We start from the raw sequence: 23,372 nt of genomic DNA, 5'->3' as shown, positions 1-23,372 counted from the left end.
CCCCTTTCTTAAAAGGGACAAGTCTTCAGGAGAGTTAGCTGAGAGAACTCTATAGGGAAATCATAGTAATATGACCAATATAAGACTGATACAAAAAGAAGTGTCATGGAGGAGATGGAGACATGACTTCTGACACATTCAAATCATGGGCTATATTAACTTTGGATATACCATGTTTCCAGGTTGAAAAAATTCATTTATCCCTATTTCTCCTGAAGAAAACACACACACACAGGCAAAGTGAAATACATTTGGGATGAAGGTATGCGTGTCTGTACCTATATGTGTATAGATGTACATTTACACACATGTGCATATAAATATGTACATACAACAGAGAGATGGGTGGGTAGGGAAGAGAGGAGGGATAGACAGATGGCTATGTGAATGGATGGATGGAAGGATAGATAAGACAGATATATTTAAATCATAAATAGATCTAGAAAGGAACCTTCCTCATTTAATATATGAGAAAACATTTATACATAGTCATATGCACAAATGTTTATAAATCAAAGCAGCTATATGTATACATGAGTGGTTGCTTTCTTGATAAAGCTCCAAACGGCTTTGAAAATAAAAAGGTGAGGGGCACCTAGGTGGCACAGTGGATAAAGCACTGGCCTTGGATTCAGAAGGACCTGAGTTCAAATTCGGCCTCAGACACGACACTAGCTGTGTGACCCTGGGAAAGTCACTTAACCCTCATTGCCGCCCCGCCCCCCAAATAAATAAATAGAAAGAAAGAAAGAAAGAAAGAAAGAAAGAAAGAAAGAAAGAAAGAAAGAAAGAAAAGGTGGAAAATTTATATCAATCAAACAGCAGAGTTGGGGCACACATCTAAGGAGACAAAATCAGGTAACTAGTCATCTTGATGAGATGTCCCAACTATTGAAGAGGATTTGAAAAATGGGTCAGCCTTAAAAAAAAAACAAAGGAAGAAGGAATTAATGTTTCCACACTGGGCCAGAAAAGACTTCCTCTGGCTCTGATGTGCCCAGTCTTTGGAGAAAAACTGAGTCAACATTTTGGCTTTTGAAACTTAGATTTTAGAGCACTCGCAGGTTAGAAATCTAAATATTTAAACCACAGAATCTCCCACTGTGCTGATTTTTGTTTACTCCAGGTGGACTGAATATTCTGGACATAATTTCTTCCTGATAACATCCAAATGTTAGTATAGAATTAACCAGTCAAAATAATCAGAGCACCAGTTTGGGTTAAATTGCTATTTATATGGGTAAGGAACAATTTTCCGAAAGAAAACAAGAGCAGTCTGGGCTGGGGATCTGAAAAAGGAAATCCTGAGGTACTTGGAAGGCGGGAAGACTATCCCTTTGCGCTCAGAACATCTAAATAAAGAGGTCTGAGTATACTATGACAACACAGGAGTCTCCTGTTCAGAATTCTTTATGCTCTATTAATAACCAAAGACGATTTCATATTTTATGAGGAACCTGCAAAAGTTCATGGCCCTTCCTCTTAACTACCATCTGGTGGAAGAAAAGAATACAACTTGAAATATTTATGAGACTGCCATTGATGCTGAGAAATCCCGAAGACATACCTGTGGTTTCTCAATTCCTGAAAGAATGTCTTGAACCCTCTTTGCTTCCGAGTCATATTCTATGGAGGAAAAAAAAAAAAAGGGAGAGGAAAAGAAAAGAAAAAGTTACTACCAGTAGATGGCACCCACCCCCAAATCCTTCATGTTTTCCCAATGGCATCTGAACTTGGAGCCAAGTTAACTCTAGGCAACACTTTTCAATTAGGGAATGAAAACCACAAGAAATATATCTCACCTAGAAAAAAGCCAACTCCGCATAAGGACAGGAGTTCTGGGTGGAGGGATGTGGGACGCACCAACTTAGAAACACATCCAACTGGTATTCACATATTGATGAGGTTAACACTAGGTTTTATTTAGCAAGATGTCAGCCTTATGAGAAAGAATTAGAGCTGAAAGGAACTTTATCTTATCATTGTATGTTGGAAGAAAGAAGCCCAGATATGAAGAGTAACTTGCCTAGGGCCACTGTGACTCAATGGTAGGACTGGGTGGTAGGCGCTACATTTTGAATCAAATTGATTCAATTTAATTTAACATCTTTTTATTAGGAGTCAGGCACTGTACTGGAGATCCAAAAAGATAAAGGATCTTTCTATGCCCAGAGCCTAGAACAATGCCTGGCACACAGCAGATATTTAAGGAATGCTGGTTCATTGATCAAATCCTTGGGAGGGAATGAAGTAATAGAGCAACATATATTTTCATCTCTCTCTGGGCTGCACTTCAGACCCTCCTTTTGGTGAGAAGTGTCCAGAGGAAGAAGAATGAAAGGGCACATGGACAGTTGCTGGTCACATTCAAGACTTAGAGAGGTTTTTTGTTTGTTTGTTTGAATTACAAAATGATTACAGAAAATTAAAAGCCCTTGGAGGGCAAAGACAGTCTTATTTTTGTCTTTGTATGCCTAGCAGACACTTAATCAACACTTATTGCTTGGCCAGTGGAATGAAAGGAACAGAGATGGACTCAAAAGGATTTAAGACCCCGGGCTTAAGAAATTCACTGGTGGTGAAAATGAGGGAAGAGATGAGGCAAAACATGGAAGAAGCAGCAGCTTGAGAGCCATTTTCGAAAGAAGAGAAATGATGATGATGGTGGTGGTGGTGAGGATGATAATGGTGAGGGTGATAATGATAATAATGACAACAACAACAACAGTCAAAGACAAAGCCCAGGTTGCTATGAAGCAAATGGAGGTTGATGCAGGAATATTTTATGATGTGCATGCTAAGAGCTTTGCAGGAGTGCATGAGACAAAAGACTGGTAAAAGAAAGAATGCTTTTAAAATGAAATTGCCCCATGGAAAGAAGGCTTATGTCCTGGGGGCTGGGAACCTAAAAGCAGGGGGTGAATTAGTGGGTAGTGATAGAAATGCAAAGGAAAGAAAAGATAATAAATGTAAAATTCCCCAAAGCAAACAAGCTAACAAACAAAATAAATAAACAAATGCCAAGCTACAAAACAAAAAAAGGTGGTGTGGTTTGTGTATTCTCAGAAAAGGAGAATGACCTTCATACTGAAAATGACAGGACAAAAATAGCCAATGGGGTTGGTGCCCAAGATAAGTAAGGAGATAGCAGGTGAGCATCTGGCAGCCCAGATGACTGCAAGCTACAGGGACCAAATGAACTACACCCTCTGGTCCTAAAACAAAACAAAACAAAACAAAAAAACAAGTGGAGGTGATGGCTGAGCTGGCTGCTGTCAGTGATATTCGAAAAATCATGAAAAGCCAAAAGGATGTCCTATGATTGGAGAAGGGCAGATGCTCCAATTTTCAAAAATAAAAGTAAAAGAGCATAGAGAAAAGAGTTGTCCAACGACAAATCGGTGAGCTTAATTTTGATGGTTGGGAAAACTCAAGGAGGGGTCATTAAGTGACGGCTGGGGACTGTTTAGATGGTGAAGTGCTGACTACAAAGAGTTGACTTCACCAGATTACACCAGACTAAACTTATTTCTTTTTTGGATGTGATTACTAAACTAAGTGGGGAGGGGCAAACTGTGCATATAGTTCATCTAGATATCAGCAAAGTTTTTGATAAAACATCCCACTACTTCCCTTGAGATTTTTCAAGCAAAGGAGAAACAACCAATTCTCTTAATTCCTGTGCCTTCCTTCTGTTAATTACTTCCTATTTATCCTGTACAAATATCGTTTTGTACATAATTTACTGCTTACTGTCTCCCCATTAGATTGAAAGCTTCTTGAGGTCAGGGATTGCCTTCTGGCTCTTTTTGTATGTCCAGGGCTTAGCACAGTGCCTAGAACATAGTAAACCCTTATCAAATGCTTAATGATTATGTTATGGAGGAGATTCCTTTTGTTTTGGGGTTGGAAGATCTGATTGTTGAGGTTCCTTCTAACTTCCAAATGATGATTTCATTAATACAGGGTTACATTTCATACATACTTTAAAAAACGGTACTAACATTATGGTTTCATAAATAATCCTCCTTCTTTGTTCTTCGGTGTATACTAAAATGCTCATGTTTACCTTATGATAGTTAAGTTCATAATAAAAAAAGAAAAAGAGGGGGCAGCTAGGTGGAGCAGTGGATAAAGCACCAGCCCTGGATTCAAGAGGACCTGAGTTCAAATCTGGGCTTTAGACACTTGACACTTACTAGCTGTGTGACCCTGGGCAAGTCACTTAACCGTCATTGCCCACCCCCCCAAATCGAATCTGAGACTTATGAGTTGTGTGACACTGGACAAGTCACTTAACTTTTACATGCCTCAGTTTCCTCATTTAAAAAATTATAATAATAAATTATAATAAAAATGTTAATAATAGTTCCTACCTCCCAGGGTTATTGTGAGAATCAAAAGAAATATTTGTAGTACACTTTACAAACCTTAAAGTGCCACATAAATGCTATTTATTGTTGTTGTTGCTAGTTGGGAAGACAAGGGGCAAGATTATATCTAATACACACATACTTTGTTGATTATTTATCCAAATACTAGCCTAGTCTGAAAGATGTATAAAAGAATATAAAACCCTTTGCACAGATTTCACATAAACTAATTAATGAGAAAGAAAGAAATGTTCCAGGCCGATTATAGGTTACTTAAAAGAAGGTATGATTCCACTTTTGTTTTGATAATCTTAACTCCAAGCAAATAGCCAACACTCAATAAATGCTCCCTCTTTTAATTTGATTAATTGCTTCAATATAAGAAGTGTTACTGTAAGACAACAGAGCTCAATACCGTGCCTGGGACATAGCAGGTATGATGAAGGCTGACTGACTAGAACATATTAGACTTCTGATAACCCATCAACCCAAAGACTGATTGAAAACATACATCCTTTTGCGGCAATGGAAAGACCATTGGATTTGGGTTGAGAGGACACGAGATCAAAGCATGCCTTTGATACTTACTCCCTACATGACCTCATTCCTTATTTTCTGTTTCTCGAATTTTCTCATTTACAAAAAGGAAGCATTAGACTTGGTATTAAAAGGTCTCCTCCAAGCTTAAAATCCTCTGAGGCAGAGAAGTAGCTGACTAGGGGTATGAGATGAGGCATATGCATTGTGCAATGTGTGGATTTACTCTGCTATGCAGAGAAGGAAGGATGCTCTGGGGAGGGGGGAGACAGTGTTACTAGATGACAAGGATGTTTTAAAAAGCATCATTAAACCTTTTTTTTTTTTTTTTAAGGAATCAATCTGGTGGCAGCTGCATAGAAAATATTCCTCAAAAGCTAATGCGCCAATATGAATATGTTGTCTTTCCCAACATGATCTGAATAACTGAGTTAATTGAATTCACCACGCATTTCTCCTTTATGAAACACTGACATGTGTCTGAGAGGGAGTGACCTGGACGTGACTCATCCCGCTCACAAAATCCCTCCATGTCCCAGCTGCACCTCCAATAGAGGTTAGGAAGCTTGGCTTAAGTTTTCCATGAAACAAAGCCAGTCACAAACATGCAGACGTGGGCTCCCAGGAAGGGGGTCTGGGAGTGGGGAGGGAACAGGAACAGAATGTAATTCTCTAAGAAAATGAAAATTTGTTAAAAGCAACAGTTCCGGGGCCTGTCCAGAGATCCCTTATTTTGACATCAAGGGACTTTTCCTAATATTCTCTCTCTTATTTTTAAAGATAATTGAGGATTGGCTGCATTTTCATGTTTTTAAAAAGTGGTGTTTTTTGTTTTTATGGTGTGTATGTGTGTAGGATGCTTTCCAGTCTCTGTGTATCTCTATTTTATTTTTAAATAAATAAATAAATTCTTCTCCCTTTACTGCCCAGTGAGGTAGCCCTTTTATTAAAAAGTGAAAAGTGAAAGGGGAAAGAAAACCATCCTCCAATTCTGCCAAAGTAATCAGCAAATCAGGTGAGTCTGACAGTATAATAGAACCATGTTTCATGCCCATGCTCCTCCATCTCTGACAGGAGGGGAATATTTCCTCTACTCTTCTCTGGGACCATGACTGGTCATTATGATTACATGTTTCAGTTCTTCCATTTGCATTGTCACAATTCTGGCATACATTGACTTCTTGGTTCTGCTTGTTTCACTCTGTATCAATTCATATCAATCTATTACTGTGCTGAATTTTTCACATGCCTTGTTTCTTACAGTGTAAGAATGTTTCCTTCTCTCTTCATGGGCTGCCATCACCCCACTGATGGGCAACACCTAATCTGTATCCAGTGTTGTTTGAAGGGGAATGTTGGGAGAGTTCAGCTGTACTCCACCATCTTGGTTCCTCCCAGTTCTTTTCTACTACAAAAGCAGTGCTTCTATGTTTTATTACCGAGGGAGCTTTTGGGTTTTTTTTTTACTTTCTTTGACCCCTTTTATAAGAGCAGGGCATCTAAATGTTTTCCAGAATGGGTTACTTCAATTTAATGGGCATGCATTATATAATGAGAGGGGGGTGGATCAGACAATAATCCCTTCTAGCCTTAAATCTATGATCATATGGTACTACAGTATCACCAATGGGACACTGATGTTGGAGAACTTTTTATTTTATCAGGGAACACTTGGAGCCAAAGAAAAGTATAGCACAATTTCCTAAGTGTTACCCATGACTATCATTTCTTCATACTCAGCACTGGGCCAATTCATGGTCCAAATGTAGAAATTGTCCAAGACAGCTAGCTGTGCTATTTAGAAAAACTCAAGGAACTAATAATCCAACACCCCATCATTGTCTGAACAATAAATATGTTCCATCCACTTGGTTTTTCCTATATGCATGGTCAGGCTAAATTCTTTAGAATGGTTGTGTTATCACTGAGGGAAATCATAGTATTTGGGGACTTGAGGTCTGTACAGTGTGATCTGCAAACAACAGAATTTGGGGGTTTTCACCATTTACAGGGAAATCAATGCATTTTTATTAGGACATTATTATGTGATAGAAACCACGCCAAGTGTTCATTCAGAATACAAAGATAAAGAAAAAGTAGTCCCTCCCGCAAGAAACTTTTTCTTCTTCATTCACTTAAGTTGTGTCTGACTCTTTGGTAGCCCATTTGGAGTTTTCTTGGCAAAGATATCAGAGAGGTTTGCCATTTCCATCTCCATCTCATTTTTTACAGATGAGCAATTGAGGCAGAGTCAAGTGACTTGCCCAGGGTCACATAGCTAGTGTCTGAGTTCACATTTGAATTCAGGTCTTCCTGACTCAAGAAGCTTACATTTTCCAAATGGAAATTATTCCTTAGGACACTGTATATCTTTTTCAATGTCAGTGTTGAATAATCTTGGCAAGCACAAACTTTTTGTTTTAACTCTTTTGTTATTGATAATCAGAATAACTCTGAAGAAACTTATCTCCCCGGTCGCATCTATCCAAGAATATTAACAGAGATCGAAGGCAGCTTTTTGAAAAACAGCGAAGAGCAACCCTTCAGGCTACTTTATGATCCTAAGCCAATTAAAAAAAACAAACAAAACTATCAGCAAACACCACAAGATCTTCTATTCTCTACACCTTTCATTCTAATTCTTCATCAAGACATGGAACAATTCCGGGTTCTCCAGGCTGAACAAAACACGCTTTATTCAACGGGCACGGTTTCCAGTACCGTGCTGGTAGCAGATTGGATCTGCTGGCATTGTACCAGATTAGAGCATTTGTAAATTAATTGGTATCTGATTCATTTCAGCATCAGTTATGTCCATTTGAAAGATCAAGTCATACATGTGTGATGAGGCCATGTGGAATCCTGGAGATAGAGAGCTGTTCTCTGAGTTAGAGGGGTCTGAGGTCAAGGTATACCTCTGACTTATACTAGTTATATTACCCTGAGCCAGTCACCCTCTCAGTGTTCTAGGCAATGCCGTAGGACTATGTTGTAGAGAAGGTGCCATTCTGCAGTGGTGGCAGGAAGGAACCTGGTAATTCCATAAATGTGTGTGTGTGTGTGTGTGTGTACACATGGTCCAAATGTAGAAATTGTCCAAGACAGCTGTGCTATTTAGAAAAACTCAAGGAACTAATAATCTAACACACACACACACACACACACACACACACACACACACACACACACACACACACACACAGAAGGCTGTGGAGTGGAGCTAGGTAGGTGGCATAGTGGATATGTAGCTGAGTGTGGAGTCAGGAAACCCAGAGTTCAAATCCATCCTCAGTCACTAACTGTGTGATGCTAGGCAAGTCACTTAACCTCTGTTTGCCTCAGTTTCTTCATCTGTAAAATGGGGATAATATTAGCACTTACCTCCTAGGGTTGTTATGAAGATGAAATGAGATACTATATAGAAAGCACTCAGCACAGTGCCTATGCCAAATCATCAAGTTCTTAGTTTTGGTAATAAAACACCTCCATTGGGGAAACTGTTCCGTCTCTAAGAAATGGAAGGTTGGAATAAAGATGGGATTACTTATTTGGTAGAGGGTTATGGGAGAGCAGCTCTAGAGCGGGAAGGGTCCTTGAAGACATTTAGAACAACACTCATTGTCTACAATAGATGGTTCAGGGAAACTGCCTGATGTCACACAGGAGGAAGATTCAGGGGTAGAACTGAGCCTGCCTCCTCTCATGCCACAATGACTGTCCCTTTCAATGCTCCATGCTTTTCTCTCCAACCTCTTGCCACCACACACAGAAAAGCAAAACCGTCCATGAGAACTTTGGACCAACAATGGTTTCCATGTCTAAACCATGGAAAGCCCTAAACTCAGGAACTGCCCCGTGTTAAAACAGTTCACCACCTTATGGTGGGCTCCACACTTGGTCCTCTGCGGAAATAGTAGTTCTCCAACTGGACCCTTGGTAGCGGCCCAGAGACCATATCTAATGTCTCAATAGCCCCTTCATTCTGAGGGGATGACATCAGTCCGGGCTTGTCTTGTGACCCTCATATCTCCTTCTCAAGAACAGCTTTTGCATTTGCAGAGAGGCTAGTCATAACATCATATGCTTTATTAGGGTTTGCCAGGGAGATGGGCTTGCTGTGTTTCCAAAGGATCATTACATCAAGCCACACATGTCAGAACTAGAAACTCGGGACTTTGCAAGATACTGAGGCAGGCAAAAATAAGACGAGACAGCAAAGAACCATCTCAAGTAAGGTCAATGCAAAAATCAATGAAACCACAAAATACTATAACGTGTTAGGGAATTAAAGAAAAGGATCATCACGATCAAGGTAAACACTCCTTGTTATGCATCCAGTGATACAAAAGAAAATGCAATGGAGATACCAAAAGGCATTGGTGCTAAGCAAGGGGAATGGGCAAAGGGGAGAGCATTGATGTCACTGGTGTAAGGAGCTATCAGCTTCCATTATAATTTGGCACCCGCTTTATAAATTACAGTCTAGGGAAGTGTGTAGTATGTGGAAAGGCTTAAGTGACTGGTTCCATGGCCACATAGCCACTTATATGTCCCAGGCTGGACTTGAACCCACATCTTCCTGGCTTTGAGAACAACGCTCTATCCATGATGCTATGCTACAGAAAAGGTACCATGAGAAAACTATTCAACTGATCCATCTGCATTCACTAAGTGTCTACTCTGTGCCAAGCATCATGTGCTCCAATGCTGAGCACGCAAATACAACAATCCAAGTGTCCTTGTTGTCAAGGAGATGGCATTCTAATCCATTCTATTAGGGAAATAATCTGTAGTTATAGGGAGATACAAAAAAGGTACTGACAAAGGGACAAGACAGTCTGAGACGGGCCGGAACTAGTAGCTGGTGGGAGGAGAGGCTTTAAAAATAGACAAAGAATGGGGACAGCTAGGTGATGCAGTGGATAGAGTACCAGCCCTGGAGTCAGGAGGACCTGAGTTCAAATTCGAACTCAGACACTTGACACTTACTAGCTGTCTGACCCTGGGCAAGTCACTTAACCCCAATTGCCTCACCCCCCCCAAAAAAGGACAAAGAAAATCATAGATTTGAAGAGATCTTAGGGATCAGGGGGTCACAGGACCATAGAAGAACCAAAGATCTAGAACTGGAAGGGATTAGAGAAGAATTCTAGCCTAACCTCTTCATTTTACAGATGGGGAAACCAAGGCCCAGAGAAGTAGTAGGTAGATAAATAAATGCAGTATCTCAGATGAAAGCATGATTTATCACCAACTAATAACATCTACTAAATAACCAGTATTAATAGTTAATGGTTTTTACAATCAATATGCTGGAAGATTGATGATTTCATCAGTGTGAGCACTCCCTCCATCAATACAATGTAGACAGCAATTCTGGCAGATGATTTTGAGTTTTTAAAATAATCCTGTGCCCCAGGAAGATGAGTTTCTTGCAAGTCTCCAGTTTTGTGCATTAACACAAAAAAAGCCCCAAAACAAACAAACACCCCCCCCAAAAAAAACGAAAACTCATCCCAGGGAAGCTGACCTTCAGTCAATGGCAGCCCCAGGGGGAGGGTCCTTGGGGGAGAAACACACAGTCTGTAACCAGGCTGACCCTGGAGGACTTGTACAAGCCTGCTTCCTGCTGGTATAGTCTTTAATTACTGAGCATCCCCCTCCACACTGTGATTAAGGCATTGAATAGGACGTTTAATGTCAGAGCCCAAAGAAAAATGTCTCACGAAAGTTCAGTGGTGGAAATGTCCCAAATGCAAACATCCCTGTTACATAGGCGACATTTTAGTCTATTGCTTGAAGTGTGAAGGCCAGCAACATTTTAGTAGTACTAATTTCTGTGACAATGGTGCCTCACTTTTTTTTTTTTAAACTTAATGTGAGCTCTTTTTTTCAATATAGTAAACTCTGGTGAGGAAAATCTCTCTACTCAGGCAGAACTGCCCCTTCTCTGTGACTTATCACCTTCATGAGAGAGAAGTAAGGCATGCAGGGTATGGATTGAGACATTTTTTAAAAAAACATGATTGATACGGAAATTTGTTTTGCTTTAATGTGTCTATTCCTTATGAGAATCTTCTTTTTCTTTTTGTTTGTTTGTTTTGTTTCGCAGGGCAATGAGGGTTAAGTGACTTGCCCAGGGTGACACAGCTAGTAAGTGTCACATGTCTGAGGTCAGATTTGAACTCAGGTCCTTCTGAATCCAGGGTTGGTGCTTTATCCATTGCGCCACCTAGCTGTCCCCTTCTTTTTCTTTTTTACCCTTTTAATGAATGGTGGATAGTAGGGAGAGAATATCCATTTTTTAAAGGAATTATTTTTTAAAAAGTTGACTTAAGGGGCAGCTAGGTGACACAGTGGATAGAGCACTGGCTTCAGGAGGACCTGAGTTCAAATCCAGCCTTAGACCTTTGACACCAAACTAGCTGTGTGACCCTGGGCAAGTCACTTAACCCCAACTGCCTCACCCCCCCCCAAAAAAAAGTTGACTTAAAAAGTAAGTGATAAAAGACTCAGTATCTCAAACTAAATAATATTCCACAGACCTACAGATAAGAGAATGTAAAATGGAAACTTTGGAGTCATCACATAGGGAATGGTGGAGGACACCTGGGCTAGGTCTTTTCTCTAAAAGGAGATCTTGTTGCTAAGAAGAATCTTAAGCTTTCCAAAAAGCAAGCAAAGGAAAAGGACAACGTCTGTAGGTGGGACGTGGCCCTGGAGACCCGGGCCCTAGTGGGTGTGAGCCAGTAGGATGGGCTTGGCCTTCTCATGACCGTTTATAACTCTGGCTAGAACATGACAGAGCTGTCTTCTCCTTTCCTGGACACACATCTGAGAGAAGTCCTACTGTGTGCATTTAAGACAGCTCACCTGTAGGGGAAAAGGAGCCAATGGGGAAAAACCTGAAGAATAAAACATGCAACAGGGGTCATGTCTAGAGGTTTAATGAAAGAAGGGAAGGTGCAAATCCCAGATCTTTTCTTTGGGAATTACCTGAACCACCCACACCTCACCCCCAAACCCTTTGATCCTAATGAAAATGGAGATCCCAGGAGATCTAGAGCAAAGCGTTCCTCTTATCCCATAAGAAACTTTTTTGTCAACTCCACAAAGCGGGGTCACATATGGATGCACCTGGGCAAGGATGATACAGATATATATAAAAATAAAAAATGTGTGTGTCTATATATCTATATGTATGTATGTATAGACACACATACATATGTATACACACACACACACACACACACACACACACGCGCGCGCGCACACACACACGCACATTTGCCCAAAAGAACAGCCAATTAAATAGGGATAACAAACCCACAGAATTGGGTCAAGTAGAAGGTAGACATGCTTGCTTGGCAGACAAGCAGCGCCCGAGTCCTCTACTTCCATTTGTGTGTCTGGGCTGTTTTACCGGCTAGCTCAGCCCTAATGTGGGCCAGATATAGCATGTATATTTTGGGGAAAACTTCTACTCCATGATTATCGACCAAAAACCGCTACCCTCCCTGGGTGTGTAACAGCAAGGCAGACGCTTAAACACAGGATATAGAGCCTTACAAAGGTAATGAGAGATTAGACTCTGCTCTCTGCCCTGTGGTTCTTGACAACTCTCCTAGAAGGTCCTGACTTGGAATACCTGGACCATCAAGGCCAATGTTTTACAGAAGATAGCAAGGACGATGGTTCACATTTCTGTAAGGCTTCCAGGTATGCAAAGGACTTCCCTCCCCACAATCCCATAAAGGCAGATGGGAGAAGTGTAAAGGGCCCCTTGTTCCCTGACAAGCAACCAGACTGGCTTCTGATACCCATCACCATGGGGAGGAGGGAGGAAGAATCAGTGTGGAGGAGGATGATGAGATGATAATGATGATAGAGATAATGGTTAAATGTGCCAGACACTGTGCTAAGAACTTTAGGATGATCTCACTTGAAAAGGGGCCCAGTTTCCCCACTTCCACCAATAGCAATGATGAACTAACTGTAACTGTATGTGCATGTATCATATATTTATGTATAGGATAATTTGTATATAACACACACATATAATACATCTGTATTTGATTCATTATATTCATATATACATTCAGTGCTGGGCCTAGACTCAAAAAGACCTGAGTTCCAATCCATCCTCAGTCACATAAATTGTATGACCCTGAGCATACAATTCTGTTTCCTCAACTGCATGTTGGGAATAATAACATCTATTTCTCAGTGTTGTTGTAAGGATCAAATGAGATAATGTGTAGTGACTGGCACAGAATAATCCCTTAAACGTTCCTTTCTCTCACTCCCATCTTCCTTTCTTCCCATCCTTCCTTCCTTCCATCACACACACACACACACACACACACACACACACAGAGTGTCCCCAAAACTTTAGTGTTGTTTCCAGCTGAACCAATGAACACTGACCAGTTAACATTAGTTCCACCATCAAAGAACTAATGTCCACTTTGCTGGCACATGGCAGATCGGCAGTCAACAGTGGTACTTTGACCATTTCAAGGGGGACATATCTAACTCTGTCAGACCATTTGGATTTAAACAAAACCTGACAGGCTTTCTCCTCAAATAAGCTTCTAAAAAAGGAGGTGGAAAGCACCTTTTGACTTGGGTACCGATTTTTTTTTTTTTTTTGGTGAGGTAATTGGGATTAAGTGACTTGCCCAGGGTCACACAGCTAGTAAGTGTCAAGGGTCTGAGTCTGGATTTGAACTTAGGTCCTCCTGAATCCAGGGCAGATGCTCTATCCACTATGCCACCTAGCTGCCCCTATGGGTACCATTTTTGAAGTGGAGGAAAAACAAAACTCAATAGAATCAAATCCATGACTCTCACCCTGAATTCTGAACATGCAGTTGCCCAAAGTATTCCTCACAAACACGGAAGTCCAGATGTGAATTGTCATCAAGTTTAAAGACACAGGTCAGGGGATTCACAGCTGCCCTGGGTGTGGCTCTCCCAAGACTTGGTTTCACATCCTACCTCTGACATCTATAGCTGGGAGGTCACTTAAACTCTCATGGTCCCAGGAAACATTCTAAAACAATAAGGAAGATCCCTACACGGGTGAAATCTCACATCCCCTTCCAAAAAAAAAAAAAAAAAAAAAGGATAAAGTTTAAGAGTAAAAAAAAAAAGTTTAAGTAAGAGTACTGGAAACATTTGGTGCCGTTTTAAGTCAATAATTTCCTCTTACCTTCATCAGGATTCTGCCTACCCCCCCCCCCCCCGCCTCCATTTTCTCAGGCTTCCCCAGAAACATTTTCCTCTTCCTTTTTTTTTTTTTTTTTTTTTTGGTTTGTTTACGATCACAAAAACTCAGCACCATCTGCCTTAAACCACTATGGAGAAATAGGTTTGCGTGCCAAGTGCATGGAACTAAGAAATTGATTGAGACAAAGACTCCTCTAGAAGCAGAGGGCACTGGAGAGTTTGTCCGCTAGGCCCATCTTGGGTGAAAGCCTTTTTTCCTTTAGGCCAGGGAAGTGGGGACTAGGAGCCCCCTTGCCTGCCTCTCCCCTCCTTGACTCTCTCGTTCAGTCACAGTAAGATGGACATCCCAACAGACTGAAGCTCGCCTGAAAGGAGCCTGGGGTTGTTTTCAAAGGAAGCTCTCTATGGGAAAGGTGCATACCCCGTCTGTCTGTCTCATTCTATTCCTGCTGTGAAATTAAATTATATGGAACTTAAATTAAGCAATTTCCTGAGCAAAATGAAGGAATCTCATAAGCTACGGCAGCTGGTATCTCTGTTGCCGAAATAAACTGTCTTCATCTTTTGAAACATGAAAGCTGGAGGAAAAAAAAATACATTCAGCATATATTTTGGTATCGTCGTAGTATAAACACTGGCTCTGGCATCTCGCCCTTCAGTTCAAACCCTGATTCTGGTGCCTATGACTCGTGGGACCTCAGCAAGTCACTAAACCTCTCTGTGCCTCAGTTGCCTCATCTGTAAAATGAGAGGATTAGGGTCGATGGCCTCTAAGCTCTCTTCCAGATGTGAATCTACAAACCTACAAATCTAGTTTCCCATGAGGAGAACTAGAAGTTTCCAAGGGAGGAAACTTCCTTACCTACCAAGGCCCATCTGCATCTGCTTGGCAACCTCCAGCCAGAGAGAACATCCAACGCAAGGCATAGAGATGTTAAATGATTCCACCCAGGTCACACAGTCAGGATATGTCAGGGGTGGGGCATGACCCAGTTCTTCCTGACTTTGAGGTCAGCTCTGTATCCCTGATGCTGTTTCTCTCTGGGCATCACTGAGCAAAGACAATAATCAATGACAGCTAGGGGGCGCCATAGTGCCCAGAGAGCTGGGACTAGAGGCAGGAAAACTCATTTTCTTGAGTTCAAATCTGGCCTCAGACACTGAATAGCTGTATGATGCTGGACAAGTCATTTAACTCTGTTTGCCTCAGTTTCCTCATCTATAAAATTAGCTGGAGAAGGAAATGGCAAAACCACTCCAGTATCTCTGCCAAGAAAACCCCAAATGGGGCCCCAGAGTTGGAGATTATCAATGAAGGGCCAACCTAAGCCAATAAAGATGGAGAAGAGGGGAAAAGAGAGTATGTGCACCAGAGAAGCAAAGATGGAGAGTCAAACTAAAAATAGAGTGGGAGGGAAAATAAATAATCACATCAACACATTTACATGGTGCTTATTATTTACAAAGCACCACACAGACCACATTGAATTATCTACTTTCACAGATGGGGAAACTGAGGCTCAGAAGCCTGTTTCTTATCATTACCACTGAGATAGTGCAGTGTGAAGAAAACGGGTTCTGAGCTTGGAGTCAAAGAGATCAACTGATGGTTCCTGGCTGTGGGATTTATGAATAAATGCTATATAAATATTTCCTACTACCACCAAATGGGGACACCAATGTGTGCTATTAAAGTGGTCTATCTTTCTGATCTATGTCTATATTCACATGTAAATGCACACATGTCCACATCAACACCACCACCACCATCATTTCACCAAAGTAGAGACCTCAATCTCCAATCAGGATTTCTGGTCACTCTAGGCTCAGCATTCTATCAATTAAATTTCCAGGTCTCTTATTGATAAGAGCTACAGAAAAGTAGTAAGCAACTCAAACCCGATTTCTTGAGCAGAATATGATGAGGCACAGATGAGGAAAGAGAGCTTACTTTTCCTGATATTCAGATGAGAAAGGGAGGGGGGAGCGGCAGCGGTCTACCCACAGCTGTTTTCATTGATGTTGATAACAAGAGTATGGGGCCTCAGACACTTGACACTTACTAGCTGTGTGACTGTGGGCAAGTCACTTAACCTCAATTGCTTCACTTCCCCCCCCAAAAAACAAAACAAAACAAACAAACAAAAAACCAAGAGCATGATCCCATCATCAAAGGGTCAGGAAGACAATAGTGAACCAATCCTATTATATGACCAAATTTAAAAAATAATAATAAAACCCACACAGATCTGCCTATTGGCTGAGGAAAATAATCAGTCTATATATTCTAAACGAACCCCAAGGGAGTCCTAAATTTGGTGAGAATTTTAAACATTTCTGTGGCCAAAACCAACAAACTTCTTGGCAAGGAACTCAAGAAAGCCATCAAGGGAATTACAATAAAAAGGCAAAAGAGAGTGTGACTTTACAACAAAGCCCAAATCAGGGATTTTATCCTCCATGAAAAGATGACATCTTGGATCTAATGCCAGGGACCCATTAAATGGAGCACTTAGGACTGAAGATAATTTGTCAATCACCTCCATGCTGAACTTATTTTGGGAAAATGAGGTCCCATAGTAGACAAACCACTGTACCGTTAGAGGTTCAGGTTTGGGAACTATTGCACCTAATGAGTGTTTTCTATAATTTCTTCTTTCACAAAGAGGATTTGGTTGTGCCCAATGGGCTACTTCCACAATGTACTTTTCTGCCCAGACTCAAGGGTATGTGTTGGGGGTGGGGAAAGAGGCAGGGGGAGAGGAGAAGCAGAGGATGGAGAGAGTTTATACCAAAAGAAACTCATTAACTCCCTCTATCTGCTCTAGTGGTCACACAATCTAAGCAGACCCCAAATTCTGGAGAGATTTTATGGGGAAAGGCCCAGGAACGGGGTGGGGGAAAATTATATCTGTATTTTCACTAATTTCTAATGGAAATTTAGTATTGCCTTCAATTATTAAGTTTTTCAAAAAAGGAAAAACTTTTTTTTTAAGCCATTATGTTGAGACAGGATCTCCTGAGAAGGCTGAGCCTTTTGTGAAGGCCTCACCACTCTGCCAAAGAAGTCCACAAAGTGGTTAAGGACCCCTCTTCCAGCAAGCTGGATGCACAATGATCATTTCTGCTTAACTTCAGAACTGAACACAAGTATTATCTTCATGAAGGAGCAATTACCCTTCCACTTTCCTCCTCCCTTCCTTCTTCAACCATCCCATTAAAGTCCCCTCAAGCCACCCAAGAAAGACCCGATAAACCCAAGAAGATCCAGGAGGCTGAATAAGGAAGGAATGCTGGCTATAGACTATATAGCACTTCTGAACACTTCCTGACAATATTCTTCTGCCCCCTATCTACTCCTGGGTCCAAAGCATTTCTTGGAATTTACTCCTCTGCTAGAAGAGGATAAGATAGGGAAAAAATTCCATCCTCAAAATACCAAAGGGGCAGAATGGGATTTTTCAGGCACAGAGTCCACTACAACAAAAATTCCATTACAACAAAATGATTTGGAGTCTTCTGTAGTTCCATTTTTCAAATGAAATAGTGGATACTAAAGGGAACAGTAGGTGTTAAAGGAAAAGCTATAATTCAATACTATTCCATTTATTTTCATTTATGTAACCTAAAATGTTAGCTATATTGTGATTGATAGATGGCAATTATAGCCAATTCAATGCTTACTGGTGCACCAGTAAGCACCAGGCATGAAGTCAGGAAGACATATCCAACCCAGCCTCGGACACTTACTAACTATGTGACCCGGGGCAAGTCACTTAACTGCTCTTTGCCATAATCCACTGGAGGAGGAAATGACAAATCACTCCAGTATCTTTGGTAAGAAAACCCTATGGACAGTACTAAGGTCTATGGGGTCACAAAGAGCTGGACATGACTGAACAACAACAACAATGCTTACACCCCACCCCCAAATAAATAGAACCAAAATACAACTCAATTAGTTTTCAATTTAAATTTGGTTCTTTTAAAATGTAAAAGTCTTGCCAAGTGTGAAAACTGGGCAAATCCATGAGTTTGGGCTCAATTTAACTATCAGGTGTCATTTTTTCTAGAACCATGCCAGGAATAAGAGAACAGAAAAAAGAGGGTTTCCTTAGGACCTATGGAAGTCTCAGTAGAAAGCAATAGCTAGAATACTTGACTGACAGAGAGTTGGGACATTACAATGAGAAATACTCTGGATATGGAGTAAAAAAACTGGGTCTGAAACTCAAGTCTATGAGTTCTTATTCCCTGACTCTACATACTCCTCTTTCTCCCTAGCTGCCCACCCACTTGAAAGAACCTCTACTCTCTCTCCCTCTCTTTCTTTTGCTCTCCTGCCTCTTTCTTTCCTTCTCTCTCTTTCCCTTTTCTTTTTTCTCTCTTCGTCTTTTTCTTTCTCTCTCACAGACACACCTCAGATGCCACCAATTCCAAACCCCTCATTTCACAGGGGGGGGAGGTTAGAAGAGATGACCTCCATCCAGCTTTCAATTTATGATCATATAAAAATAATTGTCCTGGAAACAAAACAGAAAAATGGATACGGCATCCAATAACAGCAAGTCCACTGGAGAAAGCCAGAGAAAAAGTCACTCAGTGTTAGACTCAGATCTGGTCAGAGAGAGAGTCTAGTCAACACAATTCCGTGCCCATTCCAATGAGCTTGATGGAAGGTCATTCAATTCTCGAAGCTTCATCGTTTCCCCCACTTTCTCCCCAGCTCCCCTCCACCCCCACCCCCTCCATATCCATGAATATACAATTCAGGATGTTTGGAGGCTGGAACGCCATGTATTCTGTAGCAGTTGCTTCCAAACCACATGTTCAAATATTTTTGCAGCTGACTGCGGCTTCGGTGGAAAGGCCTGCTGTTGTTCCCAAAGAATAGAGGCTATGTTGGAGCCTTGGCCACAGCTGTCTGAGGTCCAACACCACCTGAAAAACAGAGTAACTAATCCCAAAAGGATCGGCATGACTCCCCAGATGGATGGCCCAAGCCACTTCGCTGTGCACGGGGTCAACATGGATGAGGAGCCCGGTAACGCGAGCCAAGAGACTTTACTAAATTTTGATAAAACGGGCCATGAGTAGCTAATTCATTGAGGAGAAATGACCCCTTTGGACAACCTGACTTTGTCCCTTGAACTAAAGTAAATTTTTTAAAAAACTCTCAATATTATTTTGCTCATGACTTAACATGGCATGGGAATCTTGTCTTGGGTACTCGTCAGATGATCCATCAATAAGACTTGATTGGCATTTACTTTGCAAGACTCTGGGCAAAGTGCTGGGGATGCCATGAAAGGAGAAAACCAAGTCAACCAGTCCCTGCCTAATCGTGGAGTTCACAACCTAACATCCTAGCTGTCTGACTCTGAGCCCCACTTTCCTCATCTGTAAAACGAGCGGGTTAGACTCAATAGGCTCTGAAGTACTTTCTTGCTCTAAATTTTCCATCAGTCAATGAACCAGCATTTATAAAGTGCTTATTTTATCCCAAACACTATGCTACCAAGAGAGCAGGGATTCTATGGCTATGAGTGAAAAAGCAAAGAATATTCTCTGCCCTCTAAGAGCTTATATTCTATTGGGGTGGGGGGAAATCACAGATGTAAGTCAGAACACACAAGATTTAAATACCAAGAAGGAAGGTAAGGTTAGAGAGGATGGCACTAGCAGGTTGGGGGTGATGTATATGATGGGGAACCTGGAAGCCTTCCTGGAGAATGGGGTGCTTGAACTAAGCTTTGGGTAGCACTCGCCTTAAATAAAAGGCTTATAGAAATACATTTTAGAGGGCAGGAATTCAAAAAAGGTTCCCATCTGGCTCCTAAGTACTGTGTCCCCCTAGACAAGTCATTTTACCTCTGCTTCCATTTCCTTATCACTAAAATGTGGATGCTATTTATTTGTCCATTGGTTTTTGCTTGTTTGTTTGTTTTGTTTTGTCCATCATAGAGGACCAATGACATCAAGAGGGTGATGTCTTGACTCAAACGTGAACTGGATTTAAGCGAGACAGAGTTGCACAAAGTCATCAGCCTCACTCTTCCAGAGTCATCAGAGTCCAGCCACAGGACAAACGTCAATAAGACAGACATCGGTCACCCACTGCATCCCAGACCAGCTGCCTTCATGGCTTTTGGAACTAATTGTTCTCATCCCCCCATCCTGCCACGTGCTCAAGGTAGAAATCAACTTAAATCATCGACAGGTTGGAGTCCTGTTGCTTAACCTCAGCCTGGTTCAGCCCGTCTACCAAGATGGTTTACCGAGGTGTGGCAGCTGTGCCAGCTACAGCTTCTTGGAACCACAGGTTGGGTGAAACATGGACACCCAAGGTAAACGAGCAGCCCTGAAAAGGGCTTGCCAAGCCCCCACACCAGATGCTAGTTTGCTTAGAGCACCCAGACCTCAAAATCAGGGTAACAGCACCACCTACTTCCCAGGGCAGTTGTGAGAATTAAATGAGATAGATAATAATTTTAATGCCAGCGCCTGGTTAATAGTAGGCACTACAAAAAGTTAGGATCATAAGATTGCTTCCCAGGGTTGCTGTGATAGTACCTCTGAACTCTGGTCTTTGTAACTCCAGGCCCAAGGCTTTATCCACTAGGCAACTCAAGCTTCTTTCTTCTACAGTTGAGCAAACTGAGGCTTGAAGGCAAGGGATCTGTCCAGTCACAGAGCGGCTCCTATCTACTGCACTAAACTGCTTCTCTGGACAGTCAAAGAGCTGCTCATCAAGCAAGGCAATTGCAAGAAAGAAGGACCAATGATCCATACCCTAAAGATAAATCATGATGACCAGGGCTGGCTACCACTAAAGGAATGGGCACAGCACCTCAGACATTATCCCAGGAGAGAAGAATGAAATGAGCAAATGAAGAAGCACGTGGGCTTGGTACCAGTCTTTCGGCTACCTTGGACTCTTATTGCCAGCATTCCATCTGTTCCCCAGCTGTGCTCCCTAATCCCTTTTAATAATGTTGGGTTACATGACTCCATGAGAATCTAGGGCTCATCCAAACTTCATTTTGTGTTTGCTGCCACAGTTGATTTTTTTTTTAGATGCTGGTTTCTAGTAAAAAGCTGGATAAAGAGAATTCACTGGCAGGTGTTAATTTTCAAGAGAGCCAGGCTGGGGGAAGTCATTATCAGGTTTTGAAGGATCCCACAGGGCAAGCAGTGTGTTGGCAGTGACCCATACCAGCAGAGCACAAAGGGTCTAAGGACAGGTAGAAATACTGAATTCCTAACACTTAATGAGCAAGCAGCCCCCCCCCACACACACACATATTTGGTGAGGCAATTGAAGTTAAGTGACTTGCCTAGGGTCACACAGCCAGTAAGTGTTAAGTATCTGAGGTCGAATTTGAACTCAGGTCCTCCTGACTCCAGGGCCGGTGCTCTATCCACTGAGCCACCTAGCTGCCCCTCCATTTTTTTTTTCAAGCTCTCATATCTTTCCACATTGGCTTTTTTTGTTTGTTTTTTGTGGGGCAATGAGGGTTAAGTGACTTGCCTAGGGTCACACAGCTAGTAAGTGTCAAGTGTATGAGGTCACATTTGAACTCAGGTCCTCATGAATCCAGGGCTGGTGCTTTATCCACTGCACCACCTAGCTGCCCCATCCACATTGGCTTTTAAGGGATGATGGGGTTGTTTGAGGTAGCCTCTAAGGACCGTTCCCTTTTAAGTCCATGGTTGTGGGTGAAGTTTTACGTTGGAGAGAGGGTCAAAGATGAAGTCAGAGTACCTAGTTCTGACTCATGACCCTACCCTACCTCTTATTCCCGTGTGACCTTAGGCAAGTGACTTGACCTCTCTGGGTCTCTCAGTTCCTCAGCTGTAAAATGAAGAGGGGATTGGACTGAATGGCCTTTAATAATTCTCCCAGCTCTAAAACTATGTTGCCATAAAGGAAGGTGAAAAATTAATGCATCCCTCTTCCTGCATGTGCTGTGTCCCCCTAGAGCATGAATGTAAGCCACCATGGCATAGGGTTGCTTGTTCTTTAAATTTTCCAGAGCTCATTATGTTGTCAAGAACACAGGATGCTTGTGAAAAGACAATAAAACATAAATAACACTACATTTTAAATCTAAGTTCAACATGTGGCCTGGAGGGATACTGAGGCACCATTTTGTGTCCCCCATTTCTTTTTGAGTTTGATACCAATAGTCTAGGAACAGAAGGATTAAATTATTTGACTGGCCTCACACAGCCAGTATGTAATAGAAATAAGACTTGAACTCACATCTGTCTCTTCAAGGATATATAATATGAATTAGGCACTTGGTAAATTTTTACTGATTGAGGATTTGAGGAAAGTCAGTTATTTTTCATACTCATCTCTCTCCTGAGTGACTACATTGACATATTCAACAGTCTGACTGATAATAATGGGGAGAATATATTCATCCCTACTCACTCGAAAAACCAAAGCTAATTCACGGTTGTTTTCAGCAGATTAGGAGCAGTGTTATCACAGCTTTCAGCTTTAAGAACTGCCTCAATTGGTCTGGTGTAATGGATGCAAGGGTAATTTATGCGGATGCCATGATAAAAAGCTGAAGCTTCTGGTAATTTTTTTTCTTTTCTGGGAGCAAGTTACTGGAAGACAGGACTATGGTGCTACTATTCAACACTTAATATGAAATTAATTCCAACCTATTGAAAAATCAATTGTGCATGACACAGCAGGTGAGGGAATGGTTCATGAAGTGGAGGCTGAAGAATATGACTCAGAGGTAAGGGAGGTGGCACTCCAGGAGACAGGAGGAGAGGAGGGAGGGAGGAAGGGATGGAAGGAAGGAAGAAAAGGAGGGAGGAAGGAAGGAAGGAAGGAAGGAAGGAAGGAGGGAGGGAGGGAGGATCGAGGAAGGGAGGGGGAAAAGGGATAGGGAGGAAGGAAACCTTTCTTAAGTGGTTACGCTGTGCCAGGCATTGTGCTAAGCACTGGGATACAAATAAAGGGTGAAAAACATCCCTGACCTGAAGAAGGTACATTGTAACATAGAAAAAGCAAGTAAATAACTCGATATGTACAAGGGACACACAGAATGGATGGATGACAATCTCAGTGGAGAAGGCATTCACAGGCAGCGGGAAGGGACCAGCAAAGGTCTCAGTTCTCCTCCAGCTTGGATGCCTTGTGATTCTCTTTGGTTGGCCATCCATCAAAGGAGGCATCCAAGCCGGACAAGCCTTCTGCATGGACTC

The 23,372-nt window shown here is 41.8% G+C and overlaps 1 protein-coding gene across 1 annotated transcript in view; it reads right to left on the bottom strand.

The window, feature by feature from the left end:
• The window catches only part of FNDC3B (fibronectin type III domain containing 3B), a 399,493-nt gene that overhangs the window by 120,871 nt on the left and 255,250 nt on the right, over positions 1–23,372 (bottom strand). The window contains exon 7 of the mRNA XM_043994436.1: positions 1,568–1,626. Within this exon, the coding sequence (XP_043850371.1) occupies positions 1,568–1,626 (59 nt within the window). The remainder of the gene's footprint in view (positions 1–1,567; positions 1,627–23,372) is intronic.

This window comes from Dromiciops gliroides, chromosome 3, assembly GCF_019393635.1.
Source record: "Dromiciops gliroides isolate mDroGli1 chromosome 3, mDroGli1.pri, whole genome shotgun sequence".
Taxonomy (NCBI): Eukaryota; Metazoa; Chordata; class Mammalia; order Microbiotheria; family Microbiotheriidae; genus Dromiciops; species Dromiciops gliroides.
This window is presented reverse-complemented; position numbering and strand designations above follow the sequence as displayed.